This window comes from Mus caroli, chromosome 13 (genome assembly GCF_900094665.2).
Source record: "Mus caroli chromosome 13, CAROLI_EIJ_v1.1, whole genome shotgun sequence".
Classification (NCBI taxonomy): domain Eukaryota; kingdom Metazoa; phylum Chordata; class Mammalia; order Rodentia; family Muridae; genus Mus; species Mus caroli.
In genome coordinates this window covers 12845197-12869377 of record NC_034582.1, presented here as the reverse complement: position 1 = coordinate 12869377, position 24181 = coordinate 12845197, and the positions used below count along the sequence as shown (strand labels likewise).

Below are 24181 nucleotides of genomic sequence, written 5' to 3'. Positions count from 1 at the left end.
TTAACTTTATGTTGTCCCACTTGTCATTTGTTGGCCTTAAAGTCTAGGTAAAGGGATTCCTATTCTGAAAGTCCTTTCACACAACTTTTGTAGGATTCCACCCATTCTGTCTTCTAGGAATTTCAGCATGTCAGATCTTTGATCCATTTGAAATACATTTTTGTGCAGAGTGATAGATATGGTCCTGATTTCATTCTTCTACCCATGTATGACCAGTTTCCCCAGCACTATTTCTTGAAGATGCTGTATTTTCTTTAGTATGTGAGTTGGGCATCCTGAAATGCCATTTGGCTGTAGGTTCATGTATTTCTTTTTGGGTTTTCTATTTAGTTCTGTTTATCAACATGTTTTAGTTACTGTAGCTCTGTAATATCTCTTGAAGATTACACTGGTAATCCCTCCATCATTTTTCTCCCCATGGATAGCTGTGACTATCTGGGGTCTTTTATGGTTCTACATGAGTCTTAGAATGCTTTTTCTCTTTCTGTTAAGAATATTGTAAGTGCCAGGCATGGTGGCACACGCCTTTAATCCCAGCACTCGGGAGGCAGAGGCAGGCAGATTTCTGAGTTTGAGGCCAGCCTGGTTTACAAAGTGAGTTCCAGGACAGCCAGGGCTGTACAGAGAAACCCTGTCTCGAAAAACCAAAATAAAAAAAAAAGAATATTATAAGCATTTTGTTTAGGATCTCACTTAATCTGTCAATTACTTTTGGTAGAATGGTAACTTTTTTTTTTTTTTTTTTTTTTTTTTACAATATCAATCCTACCCACTCATGAATATAAGGAGTTTTTCCATTTTCTAATTTCTTCAATTTCTTTTTCTCAGAAATTTGAAGTTTTCATTGTAGGTATCTTTTATGTCCTTGGTTAATTTTACTCTAGATGTCTTATTTGCTTTGAGATTCTTGTAAAAAAAAAAGTGTACATATAATCTCGTTCTCAGCCTATTAATTTTTAGTATTTAGGAAGTCTACTAATTTTTGTATTTGACTTGGTATCCTGACATTTTGCTGAAATTGTTTATTGTTTCTTAAAGTTTTCTGGTAGGATTTCATGATCTTTCATGTACAATATACTATTATAAGCAAATAGGGATACTTTGAGTTATTTTCTTTCTATTGTCATTGCTTTAATTTACTTCTCTTCCCTTTGTGCTCCAGCTATTGCTTCAAGAAGCATTTTAAAGGAGTCAGGATAGTGGACAGTCTTGTCTCATTCCTAATTTGAATGCAATTACTTCACTTTCTTTTTCTGCTTCGGATGATTTTGGTTATGAGTGTGTCATACAGAACCTTTATTCAGTAAAAGTGTAGACCTTTTTATTATGAATTATGATATATTTTGTCCAAGACCTTTCTTCTTCTATTGAGATAATCATGTAATTTTTGTCTTTACAACAATTTTATGGTTAATTACATTTATTAACTTACATATGTTGAGCCATCATAGCATCTCCAGGATAGAGGTAACTTTACTTTGGTGAATATTCTTTTTGGTACCTATTGTTATTTGCTTTACATGTATTTTACTGCCAATTTTAAACATATATTCTTCAAGATTGTTGGATTGTAGGGGTGTGTGTGTGTGTGTGTGTGTTATTTTTTGGTATTAGAATTATAATGGATTTATAGAAGAGTGTGAAAGTACTCCTCTTTCAGTTCTTGAAAAATAATTTAGGAAGTATTGGTTGTAGATATTCTTGAAAGTTTGGCATAATTCTGCTGCGAATCCATCTGTGCCGGAGCTTCTTTCAGTTAAAGGGGTTTTTATTCCTGTTCCAACCTTCGATTTTATTATGGGTTTGTTTAGATTGTTTATGTCTTCTTGGTTTAACTTTAGTGGCTTTGCTGAATCTAGAAATTCAATCATTTCTTTTAGATATTTCAATTTAATGGAGTACAGATTTTTAAAGTATTTTCGTATGATATCCTGCATTTCTTTGGGGACTGTTGTAATCTTCATTTCTGATTCTTTATTTTGGTTGGTTGGGCCAAGAGTCTGTCAATCTTATTTATCTTCTAAAAACAAAACAAAACATCACCTCCCAAAGAAAATGGAACACCTCCCTGAAACAGCTCTTACTTTTCTTGATTCCTTCTGTTGTATTGTTTTCTTTGTTTTGATCTTCTTCATTTCTGCTCTCGAGTTTTATTATTTCTTGCCATCTACTGGATTTGGGTTTGGTTTGTTTGTGTTTGTCCAAAGTCTTGAGTTGCATCATTAAGTTGTTTACTTATTCACTTTCTGATTCCCACCCCCCTTTTTAAACTAATTCTTCTGATTTTATTAAATGATGTATTTTGGAGAAGTCTGAATTTGTCTTCTGCTATGATACTAATTGGGAGAGATGGTTCTTCTATTACCAAGGTGAGGAAACACACCTATTCCAACAGGACCACACCTTCTAATCATGTCACTCCCTGGGCCGAGCATATAGAAACCATCACATTCCATTCCCCAGCTCCTATAGGCTTGTTCAAGCATATTAGTCTATGGGGGTCATACCTAAACATAACATTATGCAAAATACATTTAGTCCAACATCAAAAGTCCCCATAGTCTATAGCAGTCTCAGCAATGTTAAAAGTCCAAAGTTCAACGTTTCTTCTGAGATTCATCCAATCACTTAACTGTAATTCCATAGCAAGACAGGAAACCAGGGCAATTTCCAAACTCTGCATCTCTATAGCTGATGTCAAACAGTCTTCAGATCTCCAGCTCCTTTATTGTCTTTGTTGACTGAAACAAACTTCTTGCTCCTGAGTTGGTTCCACTCCCCGTTAGCAGCTTTCTTCAGCAGATAGGCCATGGCTCTGGCATCTTGAACATCTTGGGGTCTCCAAGGCAACTCCAATGTTATAGATTCTTTTCTGGGATCCACACATGATCTTCTGGACTCCTCCAAAGGGCTGGGGTCACTTCTCCAGCTTTGCCTTAAGTAGCACTCTAAGCTCAGGTTGATCCACTCTACTCTTCTTAGTGATCATCCCATGTACTGGCCTCTCCAATACACTGTGGTCTTCTGTTGTAACTAGGCTTCACTAATAGCCTCTCATAGGCTCTCTTTATGGTTCCAAGCCTCAACTCCTTTGTATGACCCCTTCAGTCCTGGGCTGTCAACTGCATCTGAGGCTGCACCTTCACCAGTGGCCTTCCATGGGCTCTCACAGTGCCAAGCTTTGGCTGCTCTTCATGACCCCTTCATGCCTTCAAAACCAATACCACCTGGGTGACTCTTACACATTATCCAGTACAGCTGCAGCACAAGGTACAACCTTGGCTAGCTTTGGAACATAGCTTCTTTGTGCTCTTAGATTTCACCTCAGTGATTTAGTACTTGAAGTTCTAGCTAGAGCACTTAGACAACACAAGGTTGTCAATGGGATACAAATTGGAAAGGAAGAAGTCAAAATATCACTATTTGCAGATGATATGATAGTATACTTAAGTGACCACAAAAACTCCACCAGAGAACTCCTACAGCTGATAAACAACTTCAACAAAGTAGCTGAATATAAAATTAATGCAAGCAAATCAGTAGCCTTCCTTTACTCAAAGGATAAACAGGCTGAGAAAGAAATGAGGGGAAACAACACCATTCACTGTAGTCACAAAAATTATGAAGTACCTTGGTGTGACTTTAACCAAGCAAGCGAAAGGTCTCTATGACAAGAACTTCAAGTCTCTGAAGAAAGCAATCCAAGATGATCTCAGAAGATGGAAAGACCTCCCATGCTCATGGATTGGCAGGATTAATATAGTAAAAATGGCCTTCTTGCCAAAAGCAATCTACAGATTCAATGCAATCCCCATCAAAATTGCAACTCAAGTCTTCATACAGTTAGAAAGAACAATTTGCAAATTCATTTGGAATAACAAAAAACCCAGGAGAGTGAAAAGTATTCTCAACAATAAAAGAACTTCTGGGGGAATCAGCATCCCTGACATCAAGCTGTATTACAGATTGATAGTGATAAAAACTGTATGGTATTGATACAGAGACAGGCAGGTAGATAAATAGAATAGAATTGAAGACCCAGAAATGAACCCACACACTTTTGGTCATTTGATCTTTGACAAAGGAGCCAAAACCATCCACCCTTGAGGTGCAATATATGCTTTGAGCTTTAGTAAAGTTTCTTTTATAAGTGTGGGTGCCCTTGCATTTGGAGCATAGATGTTTGGATTTAGAGTTCATCCTGGAAGATTTTTTTCCCTTTGACAAGTATGAAGTGTCCTTCCTTATCTTTTTTGATAACTCTTGGTTGGCTACTCCAGCTTGTTTCTTGGGACCATTCACTTGGAAATTTTTTTCCAGCCTTTTACTCTGAGGTAGTGTCTGTCTTTGTCACTGAGGTACATTTCCTGTATGCAGCAAAATGTTGGGTCCTGTTTTTGTATCCAGTCTGTTAGTCTATGTCTTTTTATTGGGGAATTGAGTCCATTGATATTAAGAGATATTAAGGAAAAGTGATTGTTGGTTCCTGTTATTTTTGTTGTTGGAAATAGAATTATGTTTGTGTGGCTATCTTCTTTTGGGTTTGTTGAATACAGATTAATTTCTTGCTTCTTTACTTTTCCTCCTTGTTTTGGATCTTTCCATATATTATCCTTTGTAGGGCTGGATTTTTGGAACAATATTGTGTAAATTGTTTTTTTTTCATGGAATATCTTGGTTTCTTCATCTATGGTAATTGAGAGTTTTGGTGGGTGTAGTAGCCTGGGCTGGCATTTGTGTTCTCTTAGGGTCTGTATGACATCTGCCCAGGATCTTTTGGTTTTATAGTCTCTGAAGAGAAGTCTGGTATAATTCTGATAGGTCTGCCTTTTTTTTTTTATATTACTTGACCTTTTTCCCTTACTGCTTTTAATATTCTTTGTTTGTTTTGTGCATTTGGTGTTTTGACTATTATGTGACAGGAGGAAATTCTTTTCGGGTCCAGTCTATTTGGAGTTCTATAGGCTTCTTGTATGTTCATGGACATCTTTCCTTTAGGTTAGTGAAGTTTTCTTATAATTTTGTTGAAGATATTTACTGGCCCTTTAAGTTGGGAATCTTCACTTTCTTCTATACCTATTATCCTTAGGTTTGGTCTTCTCATTGTGTCCTGGATTTCTTGGATATTTTGGGTTAGGAGCTTTTTGAATGTTGCATTTTCCTTGTTGTTTCAATGTTTTGTATGGTATCTTCAGCACCTGAAATTATCTCTTCATTCTCTTGTGTTGTTAGTGATGCTTGCATCTATGACTCCCGATCTCTTTCCTAGGTTTTCTATCTCCAGGGTTGTCTCCCTTTGTGATTCTTTATTGTTTTTATTTCCATTTTTGTATCCTGCATGGTTTTGTTCATTTCCTCCAACTGTCTGGTTGTGTTTTCCTGTAATTCTTTAAGGGATTTTTGTGTTTCCTCTTTAAGGGCTTCTTCCTGTTTACCTGTGTTCTCCTGTATTTCTTTAATGGAGTTATTTATGTCCTTCTTAAAGTCATCTATCATCAATTTTAGATGCAATTATAAATTCGAATCTTGCTTTTTTGGGGTTATGGGCTATCCGTGACTTGCTGTGTTGGGAGAACTGGGTTCTGATGATGCCAAGTAGCCTTGGTTTCTGTTGCTTATGTTCTTGCTTGCCTCTTGCCATCTGTGCTACTGGAACCTCTCTTTTCTGTGATCCTGCCTGCTTCAGAACTCTTCAGATTCCAGCTGTCTTTATGATCTTGTGCTTCTGGGATCCTGTAATCCTGATATCCTGTGTGTAACCGAGCTTTGTGGAGTCAAGCTGCCTCTGGGATCCTACAATCCTGGTGTGAACAAGCTCCTGAGATCTTGTTGTGTCAGAGGTCGTGGGATTCAAGCTTTCTCTGGGAGTTGCAGTAGTGGATTGGGAGCCAGAGCCCTGGGTCTGCTCTGAGCACAGGTGAAAGCTGGAAGGAACCCTTGCCTCTGTCTGTGCAAGGGTTTGTATTTCCCTGGTTCCTGTGGAGGTCCCAGTTATGCTGGGTGTTGGGAACGATGTTGTGGCCTCAACTGTGATCTTGATTGTGTCAGAGCTCCAGTGCTCCTGGGTGTGTCTGATCTCCTGGGTTTTTAGCTTCCTCTGTGATCCTGTGATCCTGGGCATTTCAGAGCACCTGGATGTTGGGCTACCTCTGGGTGTTGTAAGAGTGGGTAGAGAGCCAGCACCCAGGGGCTCCTCCAGGTCCAGGTTCAGACCAGAAGGAATTGCTGCCACTGGTTGGGTAGGAGTTCCTGTGTCCCTGGATCCTGGCGGTCCCAGTTACTCCGGGTGTTGAGGCAGATCTTATGGCCTGTCCTGTGATCCTGGGTGTTTCAGAACACTAGGGAGTTGGGCTTCTTGTAGTTGTTGTAGGAGTGGGTGCAGAGCCAGTGGCCCATCTCTGTTCCGTGCGCAGGTTCAATTGGGAAGGAACCTGTACCACTGCTCGGGCAGGGGTTCCTATGCTCCTGCATCCCCAGGTGTGTGTGGGGGTCCCAGTTACTCCAGATGTTGGGGCAGATGCTGTGGCCTCCTCACCTGTGATTCTTTCTTTCTTTCTTTCTTTCTTTCTTTCTTTCTTTCTTTCTTTCTTTCTTTCTTTCTTTCTTTCTTTCTATCTTTTATTGGTGCAGCAAGCTATTGATGGTGTTCAAGAGAGCAGGGCTCCCTAGGTCCCTCCTATTATTGTGGAGGTCTGGGATGGAAACTGTGAGGGAGATGTTCAGTTTTGGGGGCCAAGTTTGAACAGGGACTCCTCAGCAACCAAGGGTCTCTCTCTTGCCCTCATATGATGGCTGGGGAGGGTGGTCTATGACTTCTTACTCCTTGAAGGCCGTATAGGCCATGAGATCCTCCACCCTGTTGCTGTAGCCATATTCATTGTCATACCCTGAAATGAGCTTTAAAAATTTGTCATTGAGAGCAATGCCAGTCCCAGTATCAAAGGTGGAGGAGTGGGAGTTACTGTTGAAGTTGCAGGAGACAACCTGGTCCTCAGTGTATCCCAGGATGCCCTTTAATGTGTCCTCAGACACCTGCTTCACCACCTTTTTGATGTCATCGTATTTGACAGGGTCTCCACAGATCTTCAAGTGGGCCCCAGCCTTCACCATGGTGTTGAAGACACCAGTACACTCCATGACATGCTCAGGACCAGCATTATCCCATTTAATGTTAGTAGAATCTCACTCCTGGAAGATGGTAATTGGCTTCCAATTGATAACAAGCTTCCAGTTTACTTCTTTTACTGTGATGTTGAACTTTTTATGGGAAGAATCATATTGGAATATGTAGACCATGTAGTTGAGGTCAATGAAGGGGTCCTTGATGGCAATAATTTCCATTTTGCCAGATGTAGATGAGAAGGCAGCCCTGGTAACCAGTCACCTAATATGGCCAAATTTGTTCACTCCAACCTTTACCATTATGTCTAAGGGACGAGGCTGCACTGCACAAAAAGATAATGCTGTCTCTGGAACAGGGAGGAGCAGAGAGCCGTGAATTACATTTTTTCTTTTGCAGATTTCAATCTTCTTTCTTTGTATATTTAGTGTTTTATCCATTATTCTTTTTTTGTTGGCAGTTTATTTTCTGATATTTTCCTTTGGTTTTCTTTATGCTCCTTGAATCTGTATAGATATGTGTATCTTTAGTTTAGGGACTCTTTTTTCTATGATGTTGTTAATGGTCTTGTCTACGCCATTGACATGGACTGAGAAGGTCCATAAATTTGGAGCACAGGATAGCCTTTTAAATCTACTAGACAGAGATATAGCTACAGCAAAGTATAATCTGATTTCTTTAGGCTATGGGATATGACTTCTTATTTTAAGAAGTCATATAGTCATATAGTCTTTAGGCTATGAGATATGACTTTATTATTTTAAAGGGGTATGTTGATGCTGTAAGTAAGTAAATAATCCCAATTACTGAAAAAAGTACATGATATTACATAGAAATTTTAGAACAAAAAGTGATTAATCAGGTCTGATAGTGTGGTTATCAGGAAAAGTAAGTCTCTGTGATGAAATCCTGGAAAGAAGACACACTACCTTAACCACAGGCTGGTCAGAGCTTCAGAGATTATAGAGCCCTTGAAATGTTGCAATTCCTGTGCCTAATTACAGATAATCTTGTGTTGTTTTGGCCCCTTACTAGCCATTTATTACTAACTTCTGTGTGTTATTTAATATTTTTGCGACTACTAGGTAGGTCTTTGGAATGAACAGACCCCTAGCTTCTCTAAGGCAAAGGCTAAAATTGCTGTCAGAGAGCATGTGGGGCCCATGACTGACTGAGGCTCTCCTGCTTTTCTCTAGGGTCCATCTGTTGTCTTAGAGCTTTTACTCAACATGGTCATTCATTTTCATCCATCTCCTCGCTCCATTAGGTGCCTTCATACTAATTTATCTTCACATCTAGTCATAAGATCAAAGGAAGCTGATCATATAGCATTTAATTAATTAGTTAGTTGATTAATTTCTACATCCTGCACAGTCTTTCAGGCAGCAGTATCCAGCGTTTGTTCAATAAATAACTATTGATTGCTAGTTAAATTATTAAAAATTTCAACACTGAAATTCAGTATTATGTACATGAGAATAAAAAAAGGCTTTATACTAAATAGTATTTATCTTAAAACAGTCTCTAATTTAAAAAGAGGAATAAGAAGACACAAATGTTATAGCATGGGGAAAACAGAGGAGTTGGTGTTGTTGACTGGCTGTGTGATCTCAGACAAGTTATTTTGCTTCCCCATTCTTTTACTTACCCATCTATAATAATGCCAAACTATTTAATTGGACATTCTTTTTTATTTATTTATTTATTTATTTATTTATTTATTTATTTATTTATTTATTTATTCGAGACAGGGTTCCTCTGGATAGCCCTGGCTGTCCTGGAACTCACTCTGTAGACCAGGCTGGCCTCGAACTCAGAAATCCTCCTGCCTCTGCCTCCCAAGTGCTGGGATTAAAGGCGTGTACCACCACCACCCTGCTAATTGGATATTCTTAAAGCTTTGGGTTTTGTCATAATCAGGGTTTCTATTCCTGAACAAACATCAGGACCAAGAGTCAAGTTGGGGAGGAAAGGGTTTATTCAGCTTATATTTCCATGTTGCTGTTCATCACCAAAGGAAGTCAGAACTGGAACTCAAGCAGGCCAGAAAGCAGGAGCTGATGCAGAGGCCATGGAGTGATGTTACTTACTGGCTTGACTCCCCTGGCTTGCTCAGCTCTCTTATAGAACCAAACTACCAGCCCAGGGATGCTACCACCCACAATGGGCCCTTCCCCCTTGATCACTCATTGAGAAAATGCCTTACAGTTGGATCTCATGGAGGCATTTCCTCAAGGGAGGCTCCTTTCTCTGTGATAAGACCAGAATGTGTCAAGTTGACACACAAAACCAGCCAGTACAGTTTTCAAATATTATGTGCAGCTAAAAGTACACTAACCAAATGATTTTTTACCATGTTCTGAATCACATGAATGTGATTTAGAAGGTTAGGGATGGGTCCCAAGAATTCCTCTGTCCCTTTACAATGTAACTGTGGTACACAGCTATGTTTGAGAACAACTAATCTAGTAGCTTTTAGTTTTAGCATCTTATTGCCTTGTAATTGTAGAACAAGGCCACCTTAGAAAGTATAGCAGATAGTAATTGTATTAAGGTACTTTATTCATTTAAAGTCAGGAAACATTTTATTGCTTGTGTAAACAAGGGGCTAGCTGGATAAGATGATGTTAAAATTGGCCATTAAGACTCAGTAGAGCTATAGGTAAGTTTAGGTTTGCTTGAAATTTAATATAACTTAATGTTTGCCATATATATATATATATATATATATGGCAGCAGGAGCAGTGACCTGTTTGATAAAATGGACCCTAGTCCTAGTTTTCTTTTTGCTCTCAAAGTTGTTTTCCTTTTGTCGATGAAATATTTTATGGCTTCAGTTTGCTTTCTGAAAGTGCAGCATGTGGTCAGGTTGGGCATCATAAGGTTTCTTCATGAAATAGAAGAGCACAACTTTCCTCAAGCCTGTAGGGGCTGTGCCCTTGTGATTCACTTAAGCCAGTCCCGATTGGACTTCTGGGTAGATACAAAGACTATCAGGACCACTGTGTTATTTAAAATAATAGATTTACTGCAGAATTATTATTATTAAAGCAAAGTTGGCTTTTTTGTTTAGATGAAACCATATAAAGGCAACATTCTGAGTAAATTATATAGCGTCCATTTGATGAAATAATGAGCCTAAGTTTAGGGGATGAAAGTAATGATCTAATGCAATATTTAGAATGAGTGTTTAGTATGTAGTTATTAACGTAAAAGTCACATCCTGCATTCTTTTAATTTGCGAAAAATGTGTCATTAATTGCCCAAGAAACCTCTGATTTTTCATACAAAATCACCTCATAGCTGTTGACTTTCTCCCCCTTCTCCTGCCTTAAAATACAGCCCTATAAGCAGTAGATTACTCTCAGATTTGTATGCCCCCTCTAAATATTGAACTGCTAAGTTTAGCCCCATTGCTATTTTTCAAAAATAGACTTCTTTCCCCATCCAGCTTTGTCTTTGAGAAGCTACCAGCAAATCACAGTTTTATTTTAATGACAACTGGTTTAAAATCTTATTTAACCTTTCTACCCATTAAGAACCTGCTAATTTTGAAACTTAATTACTGATTTGTGGAGGAAATGAATATTATATTTCATTTAGAAGCACTTTGAAAGATAAGTTCTGGTCTTTATTTCAAATCCATTCTAAATGAGGCAGGGTCAGGCAAAAAGAAGTCAAATATTGAAAGGACCAGCAGGTTGATCTCTTGTGATCCAGACCAACCTGGTCTTCATACTGAGTTCCAAGACATCCAGGCCTCTCCCTCTCCCTCTACCTCTCCCTCTTTCTTACCCTCTCCCTCTCTCTTACCCTGTCCCTGCCTCCTCTCTCTGACACACACACACACACACACACACACACACACACACACACACACACACACTCATACACATGAAATGGAAAAAGTAAGGTATATAAGAAACAAGGTAGCCAGGTTGACATGCAGCCTTGAGTCTAGCCATTACCTGCCATGTTTTAGGATTTGCAGATTTGCTTGTAACCATTCACCCAATCTACTGCTTCATGTGCCTTTGATGATGACAATGTAGCAAACATTTGTTGACTTTGAAGTGAAAAAAAACCTTACAGTAATTAATTTCCTGTACTAGTTATCTTTTTTAAAAAATTCTTGGACTCTGGTATTTTTAGAGTGTCTTAGAGGGTGACTTTCACTGGTGTTTCTTTGAAAGAGAAAATAAAAAGACCTCAAAAGAGATATATGAAAGAAGAATCTGTCTTAGCAACTTCAGACTTCAGAAAATGTCCCCAAATCCAGGAAGAGGCATCATGAGAAAATGTCTACTATTGCATATCTTCTGTATTATTATTTGACAGCTAAAAGGAATAGTATTGTTAGAAATGCAGATGTTAATTGTAAGATTTGAGATAATTTACTATTTTGCAAGTGTGTGTTCTGTGTTTAGACTGTCGGTAGTTATGACATATGTTTTATCTAAAAGACTTGGGGTATTATCTTTCTATATATTAGGATTTCAAATGTTTATTTATTTGACTTTGAAATACTTAAAACCCCACAAGTTTAGCTAAAATGATCATAACTTCATAGAGAAAGTATTTGAGGGTCAAAGGAGTTAAATGAGATGCCATCAGTCATGTACCTACTTGGGTGTTGGCAAAACTTAGAAACCGTGCTTCTGGCCTTCCCTTCCTGGGTATTTTTACTACAAAATGTTCTTTTGATTTTGCATTTTGAAAGACACAGAAGTGATCTGTGAAATGGTTATTAGCACTAGGCAGCCCAAGCAGCCCTGGAGTGCTTCATGGTTCAAATGCCCAAGACCAGATGGAAGTCCAGAAGTGGATGACTCAGAATTTATTAGTTTTGCCACCTGGGTAGTACAGTCGAACCAGCTGCCACAAGGCAGTTCCAATTTCAGCAAAGCAGTAAATGAACACGAAAATGAGAGTCAGTCTCCATATAAAAGGAGAATGGCTGATACAGCAGCGAGAGTCACCCAGCTTGATTCATATTGATACCTCTTGTAGGAAGTATAGTTCCCATGCCAGGCACAAGGCAAGAAATGCTTATGGAACCTTGCCCTGAAAAAAAATCAACATCAGAGTTGTTCCAGAAGCTACTGTCAGTTTGGGGTATGTTTGGATTATAGGCCGAGTTAGTTCCCAGTCACGTCTGATGATCTGGAAGAGGAATAATAATGATGTAGTCAATGCTGTATAAAAGCTATGTTATGAACTCAGAGGGTTTTTTTTTCTTGTGGATTATGAAATGTCATTTATTACATTTTCATAGTTGTGGTCCCTAGAAGGCTAAGTATTCAGGGATCCTAAGATCACTATGGATGCCATTATCCTAATGTTTTACTTATGTGGACTTGAAAGTTCATAGCTTGTGCGTACAATCACACAATTGTACACAGCAGGATGAGGCAGGAGAATTGCTGCAAGCTTGAAGCTAACCTGGGTTATAAAGTTTGTTCCAGGATACCCTGATTTATAGATTGAGGCTGTATCTCAAGTCTCAAAACAACCAACAAACCAATAAAAATCAAAGTAAGGATTTTCAAGGTCTGCCAATGAAACAAGGCTAAAGTGAGGTTTCAGACCTATGGTGTTCAAAAACAAAATGTACCTAATAATGAAGGCTTGGGTCAGATTAAGTTGTGAGAGATACAGTACTTTTGCTTAAATGAGAAAGGTTTATTAATGAGTTAAAAATCTTCTTTTATTATATCAAAAGATGCTTGGGCATTTTTTAAAACTCAACTAAACTGGCTTAATAGAAACTTGGCATTATTTCTTTGTTTGTTGAAAAGCTTAAGAGATGATATAGCTCCTTGCTTTGGTTCACTGGCCTCTGTGATAATGCATGCCTTTTGCTGTCATGATGAAAGGGAATAGGACATAGTCAAGAAGGGAGTCCATCCCCTAGTTGCTGACTTACTGTGTTGAAGCTTTTTTGTTCCCCTCAAGGCTAGACCAAGGTGACCTTGGCTTGGCTAACATCTGCCTTCAGATGGCCTTTTCAGGAGAAGAATTTTTGTGTGTTTATATTTTTAAACTTATCATTACTTAGTCATGCAATAATGTAATACTGTTCTCTATTTGTGTGAAGAGAATATGACAAGTATGTTATCAATGAATTGGGATCTTTTTCATTATGTAATGACATGAAATGACGTGGCTTTATATTATAACATTTTGCTCACAATTACAGGTAAACTAATTCATTTACTTCCTATTTTTATTCTGGCAGGTGGCATGTTTGACCCAAGTAGCTGCTAATTATCTTATTGGACAAAAGGAAGCAAAACGCTGGGGCACAGCTCATGGCAGTATTGTTCCTTATCAGGTACAAGTTAGCCTCCTGTTACTATATCCTCCAGATCTGTACAAACAATGAAGTTTTTACAGATCCTCCATGGTTGTATTGTAATGTATCTCTGACTTGTTACAGCAAGGTTCTATTTTTGTTTTTATTTTTTTTTTATTGCCATTTCTTCACTTAAGTGGATTGAAGGCACTTACAGAAAGAGAGTTATAGTGGGGCTAATATGATCGTTTCTTTCTCTTTGTCTCTCTTCTTCTTCTTCTTCTTCTTCTTCTTCTTCTTCTTCTTCTTCTTCTTCTTCTTCTTCTTCTTCTTCTTCCTCTTCCTTCTCTCTCCCTCTGCTTACTTTCTTTCTTCTTTCATCCAAAAGCCATTGACTATAGCTAGTTCATTATCCTAGCTATAAAACAAATGTCACCTTTTCCATCTGACAATAATATTCTCACAGGGTTAGACTGAAGTGAAAATTTGCGTGTGATGGATCTTCATCCTTGGAGAAAAACAGATGGTTTAAGAGCTGCTGTTCTCTATTAAGTGTCTAAACTTATCCTCAGAAATTCTGGACTTTGGATTGTGCAAATGAATATGTGAAGAAACTGTGATCCTTTAAAAATAACAAAACTCTACTGCCTCTTCCAAACCACTAGCTTTAGCTTGGCCTGGTTGCTTATTTCTTCGCATTTCTGCATATGTTTGTCAAACTTTCCATACTGCATCATGAGTTTAAGAGTAGCAGGGTCTTTCTCATCTTTTATCTCATATCCAGTAGAAATGCAGGCGGTATACGCTGGAATTATCTTCCGAATAAAGGAATGGATCTTATTCCAGCTATTTCAATATTAATATTCTTGATAGGAAACACATAAAGTCAGGATTTTTCATTTGATAGGAAATTCATTAGTGTTTCAGTCATCATTTCAATGTTAAGAAATTATTTCTTTGGGCAGGTCTAGTTTCATTTCTTCTACTTTAATCCAAATTTGAGGAAAGCATAATTCAGTGTGAGGTCAGCATGTTTTCCTCTCATCGGTTTATGGCTATTAAAAAAAAATGTTGCCTTCTTCCTGGTCCCCCTTCCAAGCATTCTTCACCCCATCATCTTCCTCTTGCTTCTGAGAGGGTGCTCCCACTCACCCATCCATCCCCATGTCATCCCCCTTCCCCGAGGCATCAAGTCTCTTGAGTATTAGGCACATCCTCTCCCACTGAGGCCAGATAAGGCAGTCCTCTGCAACATATGTGCTGGGGGCTATGGACCAGCCCATGTGTGCTTTTTTTGTTGGTGGCTTGGTCTCTGGGAGTTCCCAGGGGTCTAGGTTAGTTGACACTGTTGGTTTTCCTATTGGATTGCCATCCCCTTCAGCTCCTTCAGTTCTTCTCCTAACCCTTCCATAGAGGTCACTGACTTCTGTCCAATGGTTGGCTGTAAGTATCTGCATCTGTCTCAGTCAGCTACTGGTAGAACCTCTCAGAGGACAGTCATGCTAGTCTCCTGTCTTCAAGCATAATTGTCAGGGTTTTGTGCCTGCCCATAGGATGGATCCCAAGTTGTGTTAGTCACTGGAAGAACTTCCCTTTATTCCCTGCTCCATCCATTTTTGTCTCTGCCATTTTTTTAAATGACAGAAACAATTCTGGATAAAAAACTTTGAAGGTAGGTTGGTGACACCATCTCTCCACTGGGGGCCCTGTCGATCTACTGGAGATGGTCTTTTCAGGTTCCATCTCCTCACTGTTAGGCATTTCGGCCAAGGTTATCCCTGTTGAGTCCTGGGAGCCTCTCACATGCCAGGTCTCTGGGACTTTCTAGCAGTTACCCCTGCCCCCGTCCCCTACAGTAGCTATTTCCATTCATTCTTTTGGTCCTCTGAGATTCCGTCCTGTTTCTCCCCAAACCTGATCCTGCCCCCTTTCCCCACCCCCTTCTCTTTCACCCAGGTCCTTCACTCTCTCTGCCTTTTGTGATTATTTTGTTCCCTCTTCTAAGTCCTTCTTGTTAAACTTCTTGCAGTCTGTTTGTTGTATCATGGGTATTCTGTACTTTTGGACTAATAAAAATATCGACTTATCTGTGAGATATACATGCATGTCCTTTTGGGTCTGGATTGCCTCCCTCAGGATGATATTTTATAGTTCCATCCATTTGCCTACAAAATTCACGATGTTCTCATTTTTAGTAATTGAATAGTATAAATTGTGTAAATGAACACAGGCAAACAGGTAGAAGTCCTTAAAGAGGAAACAAATAAATCCCTTAAAGAAATATAGGAAAATACAATCAAATAGGTGAAATAGTTGAACAAAACAGCCCAAGCCTAAAAATGGAAATAGAAACAACAAAGAAATCACAAATAGATGCAACCCTGGAGAAGGACAACTTAGGAAAGAGATCAGGAGCTACAGATGCAAGCTTGCATCACCAGCAGACTACAAGAAAGCAAAAGAGAATCTCAGGTGTTGAAGATACTATAGAAGATATCGACACATGGGTCAAAGAAAATACAGTGTATAAAGTTCCTAACCCAAACATCTAGGAAATTTGGGACACAATGAAAATACCAAACCAGCTAGGTGTGGTGGTGCATGCCTTTAATCCCAGCACTTGAGAGGCAGAGGCAGGTGGATTTCTGAGTTTGAGGCCAGCCTGGTCTACAAAGTGAGTTCCAGGACAGCCAGAGCTATACAGAGAAACCCTGTCTCGAAAAACAAAAACAAAAACAAAAACAAAAAAAAACAAAAACAACAAAAAAGGAAAATAAAATAAAATACCAAACCTAAGAATAATTGTAATAGAAAAGGGTGAAGATTCCCATTCCAATGGCCCAGAAAACATCACAATCATAGAAGAAAACTTCCCTAACCTACATCCCCATAAATGTACAAGAAGCCTATAGAACACCAAATAGTTTGGACCAGAAAAGAAATTCCTTTTGCCATATAATAATTGAAACACTAAATATACATAACAAAGAAAGAATACTAAAAGCTGTAAGGGAAAATGGCCAAGAAACATATAAAGGCAGACCTATCAGAATTACATCAGACTTCTCAAGGAGAGACTCTAAAAGCCAGAAGATCTTGGATAGGTACCATGCAGACCCTAAGAGACCACAAATGCTAGCTCAGGCAACTATACCCAGCAAAACTTTCAATCATCAGAGATGGAGAAACCAAGATATTCCACAACAAAACCAAATTTAAACAATATCTTTCTACTAATCTATCCCTACAGAGGAAAACTCCAACACAAGGAGGTTTATACCTATTTTATATCTGAGACTTTGATATGATTGTCTGCTATAACTGCTTTTCTCATTTTGATTTACCTTCTAGGATAATTACAAGTTTCGAGAATTTCTTCATGCCACTTTAGACACGTTTGCTTACCTAAGGTGGCCACCCTTCTTCTTCTTCTTCTTCTTCTTCTTCTTCTTCTTCTTCTTCTTCTTCTTCTTCTTCTTCTTCTTCTTCTTCTTCTTCTTCTTCTTCTTCTTNCTTCTTCTTCTTCTTCTTCTTCTTCTTCTTCTTCTTCTTCTTCTTCTTCTTCTTCTTCTTCTTCTTCTTCTTCTTCTTCTTCTTCTTCCCCCCTCTAGACTTCTAGCTAGAACATCCTTTCTTTAATTCATAGAAGAACATTTTTTTGATCTTAAAAAATAAGATATCTGGTTTTTCATCAGGAGCATACAATCAATCTGCTTCCTCTGTCTAGAGAACTGGTTAAACACACTGATTAAAGATGGAACGCAAATTTAACTGGAATTAAACTAATATAATAAGATTGGTCTTAGATATGCTTCAAGATCCTTGTCTCTCCACAGTTTTTAAATAGACCTGAGAAATATTTTCATGAGTGAATCTAAGATAATTATTATTCAGTTCCTATGATAATTAGTTTTGTTTCTAATTTGCTTCTTATTGTCTGAGTTTTTAGTCCAGTGTCTATAATAAAAATCCTGATAGTTCTGGGATTTTTTTTTTTAAGATTCTCACCTTGCTTTATTTAGTTGTTGATCTCTAATTATAGACCTTGAATACATTCAATGTATTCTTCTGGGAAACAGTGGTCCCTCATTATATTATTTTATAAACATGTACTTCTTAATTTCTCAAATCAGTAATTCATTGGTACACTTTTCTTCTTAATTCTTTGGCTGCTAACTTTTATATTTTGTGAATTTTTGAGACATGGTCTTGATATATAGTACATTAGGCCTTGAACTTTGATATTCTTATGTTAATCTTGTGTATAGTAGGACTTAGGTATGTGCCATCATGTGCTGGCAAATTTTTAAAACTTAACAAATTAAGAAAAACGAATTTATTAAAATTATAGGTAAATGGGTAGAACTAGCAATAATCATTGAGACTAATGTAACCCATTCTCAGAAAGACAAACATTGTATGATTTTTTCTTGTATGTGAGTATTAGTTATTAAGTTTTACATATATGTATGATGGAAAAAGTGTAGAAATGAAAGATTAAATGGATTGGAGGATGGGAGAGCAGGATAGAGAAAGGAATACTGGCAATACTATCTAACATTAAATGTTTTTTGAAAAAGTCATATGTAACCTAATACCATAGAAGTTTTCTAACACACACACACACACACACACACACACACACACACACACACGAGTATATTTAGAGTTACATTCTAAATAGAGCAAGGTCCCAAATATACAATATATGTTCCCTAAAAACCATATATGGGTTACCTTTTTTGAGTTATTGGTCCAGGGAAATCATATAGATCCCCTTCAACATGACAGGGTAGTGCCACTGCTATTGTCTACCATCTACAATTTAGCTTTTAGATTCTATTGAAGAAGATACTACATATTTGAGTACAAGAACATAGAGATATCTAATTGGTACTCAACTGGAAGCTTCAGTCCTACTGGCTAGCATTCATACTTTTGGAAGGTTCTAGAAAAGCTGTCAAAATAGAAAAGTAAACTTTAGTCTCACCCAGCTCAGAATCCTGTGAGCCATAATAATGACATATGCCATATGATGAGAGAGTGGCTCAATGTTATGGGAGTAACCAGACACTTTTTGATTGGATTTAACTACTGCCTCAAGAGATAGAACCCATAGATGACATCATCAATGTGGCCAAGAGCCTGTAACTAGATAGGTCATGGGCATCAGGGGAAAACCTATTACTAGTATTCTACCAGGACATGGCAATAAAACAATTTGTGAAATCTTATTGCTATGTTTTCATGGTTGTACTTTGCTCAACCCTCATCAAAGAAACTTCTTGAAGTGGGTGGTAATTAATACAAAGACTTAATCCTGGTCAATGTGCAGAGAATAAGAGATTAACATTGGATGTTTTACCCTGAAAGCGATCTCTTTAGCCCTGAAAGGCATGGGAAGATTTTAAGAGCCAAAGGGAAAACATCAAGGAAACTGTTTTTCAGACACAATAAGGTAGATGCTCACATGAATTCACAATGATTATGACAGCAAGCACAAGCCCTACAAGCTTGATAAAATCTAAGCATGAAATTTATTTCCTTTTATTAATTTATTATCCTTCCTTTCCCATCTCTATTAAAGTCCCCACATTTTTCTACTTCCCCTTTGATAACATTGCTATTTTCCTCTCCAGAACTCTTTCCTCTCACCTCTAGTGGTTCCTTTCTACTTTCCTGGCTTCTATAGTTATTTCAGGTTATACACTGAAATTTAAAGATTTAAATCTAGTATCCATAAATACGAACAGTCAGGTAGTGTTTGTTTTATTGGGTATGAGATAATTTATTCAGTATAATATTTCCCAGTTCTATTAACTTACATATAAATTTCATGACTTAATTTTTCTATATCTGAATAGAATTTCATTGTCTATTTGTAGCATATTTTCATTATCTATCCATCATTTGATGGACATCTAGGCTTCTTTTCACCCCTTTAATTTTAATATTGTAACCCGAGTTTATTAGAAACTCCCTTGCCAATTTCAGTTTCTTAAAAGCCTACATTTGTGTGAATTCTGATATCCAGTTATCTTTCAAATCATCAAAAATCTATTCACATGTATACTCATGAGGATAGAAAACTTTAGTAAGTACACTGAAGAAGAACACTGAATTTATTTTTTACTGTTGAAGTTTAGCCAACCTCAGAACCGAAGTACTCTCATTTCTAATTATGTGCTTTGTCTGCTACCAAGGAGGTTCACTAATATAAAGGAATTGGGGTCATACTATTGAACTTCAATTCCATGATTAATACAAATTTTCATAAGATCAGTCAGGTCAAAGAAATTGCAATGACAACACTTCTTCCCTTTAAAGGGCTCTGAAATTTAATCCTATCACCTCTCAATTCTTGTCCCCTTCTTCCTCTCTCTTCTCCATTTTCCTTTCCTTCTTTTTCTTACCCCTTCCCTTTCTTTCTTTCCTTTTTTATATTCAGAGGTCTCTGTTTTACTCAGACTGTTCTCAAGTTCCTGAGCTCCATCCTCTCTTCTTAAGTAGCTGTTACTGTAGGCATATATTACCACCCTTGCCTACTCTATAATTCCTATACCCATTAGCCTTAATAACTCTAACTCTTCCAGACCATTTATTGTCAGCTATTAGGATATGTTCAGCTCTTTATTTGATCCAGACAATTTTTGTGCCATGTTTTTTGGTGACTTTACTTTTACCACATAGAGAATTTACCAAATACTTTGATTTAATTTTTTAAGTATCCCCCTCTCTTAATGATAATTTCCTCTTCATACTATGTTCTCACTTAGATATTTCTCTGATGTCAGAGTGCATATGGATCATCCAAATATCTGGTATGATGTGAGGCTGATGCTATCTATGCTATGAGCATTAAGGTTCCATCTTTTGTTAAGATGACATCTTTTTTTTTTGTGCTGATTAAGCTTAACATTCTATCCAATCCATACCCACTTAACTAAAAACACTATCTTGTATACATAAACATGTGGACATAGTTTACATCTTCAAAGACCTACCATCTAGCAAGGTGTGGTGAATATGTATAATTAAAGCCTGAACAATGTAGTGAGGCTCTGTCTCAAAAACAAAAACAAAAACAAAAACAATCCCCAAGTCTCAAAACACCAACACCACCAAAACAACAACAATAGAACAACCACGTGCCCTGCAAATACCCCCCAAAAACCAAAAAAACCAAAAAACCAAAAAACCAAAATAAACCAAAAAACCTAGCATTCATATGGTAGAGCACTTGCCTAGGATAGGAAGGGCTCTGAGTTCAACCCATACTATTGCAAGAAATGAAACAAAATACTGACAAATTTACTTAAACCAAAACAAAATAAGTGAAACAAATCTACCTACCTACCTACCTACCTACCAACTTAGGCTCCAAGGCATGTCTTTTCCTACTGAAAATTCCATTTTATTGTCCTCTTATGTTACAAAACCTTTCCAAAGAATTTGGCTAGTGTTTGCTGGCAGGAAATGGTACACTCACCATCGCTTCTAGGATAGCTTTCATGCTTCACAGATAATAAGCTTGAATAGCATATGGACCTTGGGCAGGCGCAGGTGTCAGGAAGGTGGTGGACTTTTATGCTTCGTGTGGACTCCTTGAGCCTTTCAAATAAAGACTCTTCAAAGAGGTTTTTTTTTCTTTCTAAGTGACCTGATCAATCACATAATGATTCTTTTCTAGAGTTTTTTCTGAACTAGCTTCTAATTCAAAAGATGGAAGAAAACAGTTACTTAGATGATTAAATGAAATACTGTCCTCTTTACCTCACTTTGGGTTTATTCAACCAAGGAGTAGAGCAGGAAGCCGTGCTTTGTTATTTCTGGGAGGGACATTGTGCTGTGTATTTAATTTGGCCAGAACAGAGACTCAGACAGGCAGTAAATTCCAAGTGAGGAGAGGCAGTACTTTGTTATCATTCCTTAGACAATGTCCAAGTGCTGTTAAATCATGCAGATTAGGTAACATTGAGAATATTTTTATATTTTTTAGGTCACATTAAGAAACCCTTTTAAATGTCAAAATTTAAACAATACACATCTGTCTCTTTTTATGTGTGGTTTTGTTTTTAAATCATAGTCACACAAAGGCACTCAGTAAAGTGTGAAGATACAGATTGAACAGCTGTGTGCCTGCACTGCATACTTAACTTAGTTGATGAAATGGTAATAATTAGTAGTGACCATTCTGGATACCACTGAATACATGGCATATAATTGGGATACATATTCATGTATGTTTGTATTACATATCAAACTTTCTTTTCATTTTATACCGATTAAAAGGATATCTAGAGCTGGGCAGTAGCGGTGCACCCTTTTAATTGCACCATTTTCAAGGCAGAGGCAGGAGGATCTCTGTAAGTTTGAGGCTAGCCTGATCTACAGAATGAGTTCCAGGACATCTAGGGCTACACAGAGAGACTCTTTCTTGAAAAACCAAACAACAACAAAAAAGGAAACCTAGAGAATTTAAGTAAATTTCCTATGTTCTAGCCTTGAATCATGGATTTAAGATTCTAAAATTTATTTATTTTTCCCACTATATTCAAATTAGAAGTTCTTTTAGTGCTAGGCACAATATGAGATAGGTATTTGTTTCTTTATTAGATAGAGAAGAATTCTTCCTTTTCCATCATGTGTTTGAAATGAAAGATAACATATCTGTTATGATTCTAGAAGGCAGAAAACATAGTATGTGTCCCCGCCATAGAAGTATATCTGAACTCTTAGGTATGGGTCATTTAAGCTCCCAGTAGCATAGTTTCAACTCACTGCTTCTATATGACCATTGACAAGTCAAGTAAACAGTTTCTTGAGCCTGCTGTGAAGGAGACAGTATTTTAGTCCTGCAAACAACAGAACTCAAAATAGGACCAATTCTGAGAGCTTGAAGTTTGGAGTTAGACCTGGATGATTTAAATGAGACAGTGTGAGCTGAGTATCTTACCTGACTCCAGTTAAGTTCCAGTAAAAGGTAACTCCTATTGCCATTGCTGTAGAAGAGTTGTCATTATAAATTTGTGAAAAATTTTTTGTGAAAGTCTGAAATAGTATCTAAAAACATCTATGAAAACTTAGGGGCAAAATAAGTAAAGATATATACATGAAATTTTAACTTTCATGAAATTTGTAGTTTAATTCGAATGACGGCAACATTTTTTAATTTCAAAATCTTGCCCTGGAACATTAAAAAAAATGTATTATTGATATATTCTCCAACTGTAGCAATATTAAAAGAATTGTTTGAGATGAGGAAGATAAGAATGACTTAGTCACTAAATGCAATGAGAATTTTAGTTTAATGTATTGTTAATAAAGGTGCAGTAAGACTCACAGTCAACCAAAGGAAATAGGACAATTTGATTATAATATGACAAGGATTGGGGTATATATATATATATATATATATATATATATATATGTGTGTGTATATATATATATGTAAGATGCAATTAGATGAACAGTTCTCCTTCAGCATTGAAAAAGCAAGAAAAAAGGGTTGGAGATGGTGGTGACTAGTGCTTACTGCTCTCCTAGTTGACTGGAGTTCACTTCCCAGCATCTATGACAGGCAGCTGTAGCTCCAGTTCTTATGGAATCTGACGTCCTCTTCTGGCATCCTCAAGCGGTCCTACACATTTAACATACACTCAAACAAATACAAATATAAATAAGAATCCTTTAAAAGATGAGAGAAGTACAAACTATGTTAGATACATATTCTTTTCTAATAATTATCTGTTAAAATATTATATTATTAAAAATAAAGACAAAAGAAACTGCACATCAATAGACAATAAATTAAAAAGAAATTAATTGATGAAAGTATTGAAACTTTTATGTCAATATTGTTACTGATAAGATGGTATTAAAATAGGATAAACTTCTAGTCTTCCATGACAGTCATTCAGCATCCAAAAGTTTTGAAAAATCTAATGACATATGTCATTGATATCCTGTAAATTATCTGATGATCACCAAGTCCACACTTCTGTTAATTTACTTCTTTGTATTGGTAATTTTTCTTCCAAATGTTTTCTCAATGGTGTAAGCAAAAATTCATTTCACTTCTTTATTTGATGTAACCCCCCCCCCATAAATTCTAACATACAGCCTGTTCTGGTTTGAATGAGTTACGACTCCCATAGACTCATGTGTTTGAAACCTTGGTCCTCTGTTTGTGACACTGTTTGAGGAGACTAAGGAACCTTCAGAAAATGAATCCTTGTTGGAGGAAGTATGTCACTGGGAATGGACTTTGGTGGTTTATAGCCTTGAATGCTTCCTGCTTTCACTTTGCTTCCTCTGAGCACATGAAGCCTGAACAGCTAATTTCTTGTCTGTTGCTGTTCCCTGCTACTGGGGCTAAGATGGAAATGTAAGCTGAAATAAAACTTTTTTTAACTTAAAAAAGTAAATATGAGTTACTGGGTTATAGCAAAACATTAGATTGTTTTTCTTTTTCTTTTATTTTGGTTTTTGTAATTTTGATAGTTGACCCCAGGACCTCATTGGGTTGTGGAGTGTGTCCTATAGTACAGAGCCATATGGGTTATGGAGTGTATGCTATACCACTTAGTTATAACCCTGGCACTCACACTGCATTTCAGAAAATTCTGCAAAATTTTAAATTAATTAATAGTGACAATTTAAAACTTAAAGTTCTTATATCTTGGGTATCCTAAGTTTTTGGGCTAATATCCACTTATCAGTGAGTACATATTGTGTGAGTTCCTTTGTGATTGTGTTACCTCACT

The 24181-nt window shown here is 37.2% G+C and overlaps 1 protein-coding gene across 5 annotated transcripts in view; it reads left to right on the top strand.

Annotated features, from left to right (window-relative positions):
- Sugct (succinyl-CoA:glutarate-CoA transferase) overlaps positions 1-24181 on the top strand; it is a 778692-nt gene that overhangs the window by 225116 nt on the left and 529395 nt on the right. For all 5 annotated transcript variants that reach the window (XR_003834661.1, XM_021180767.2, XM_029468350.1 and 2 more), the window contains exon 9: positions 13359-13454. Coding sequence is in view for 4 of the 5 variants with exons in the window: in XM_021180767.2 (XP_021036426.1) it covers positions 13359-13454 (96 nt within the window). In the remaining variant the exon portion in view is untranslated. The remainder of the gene's footprint in view (positions 1-13358; positions 13455-24181) is intronic.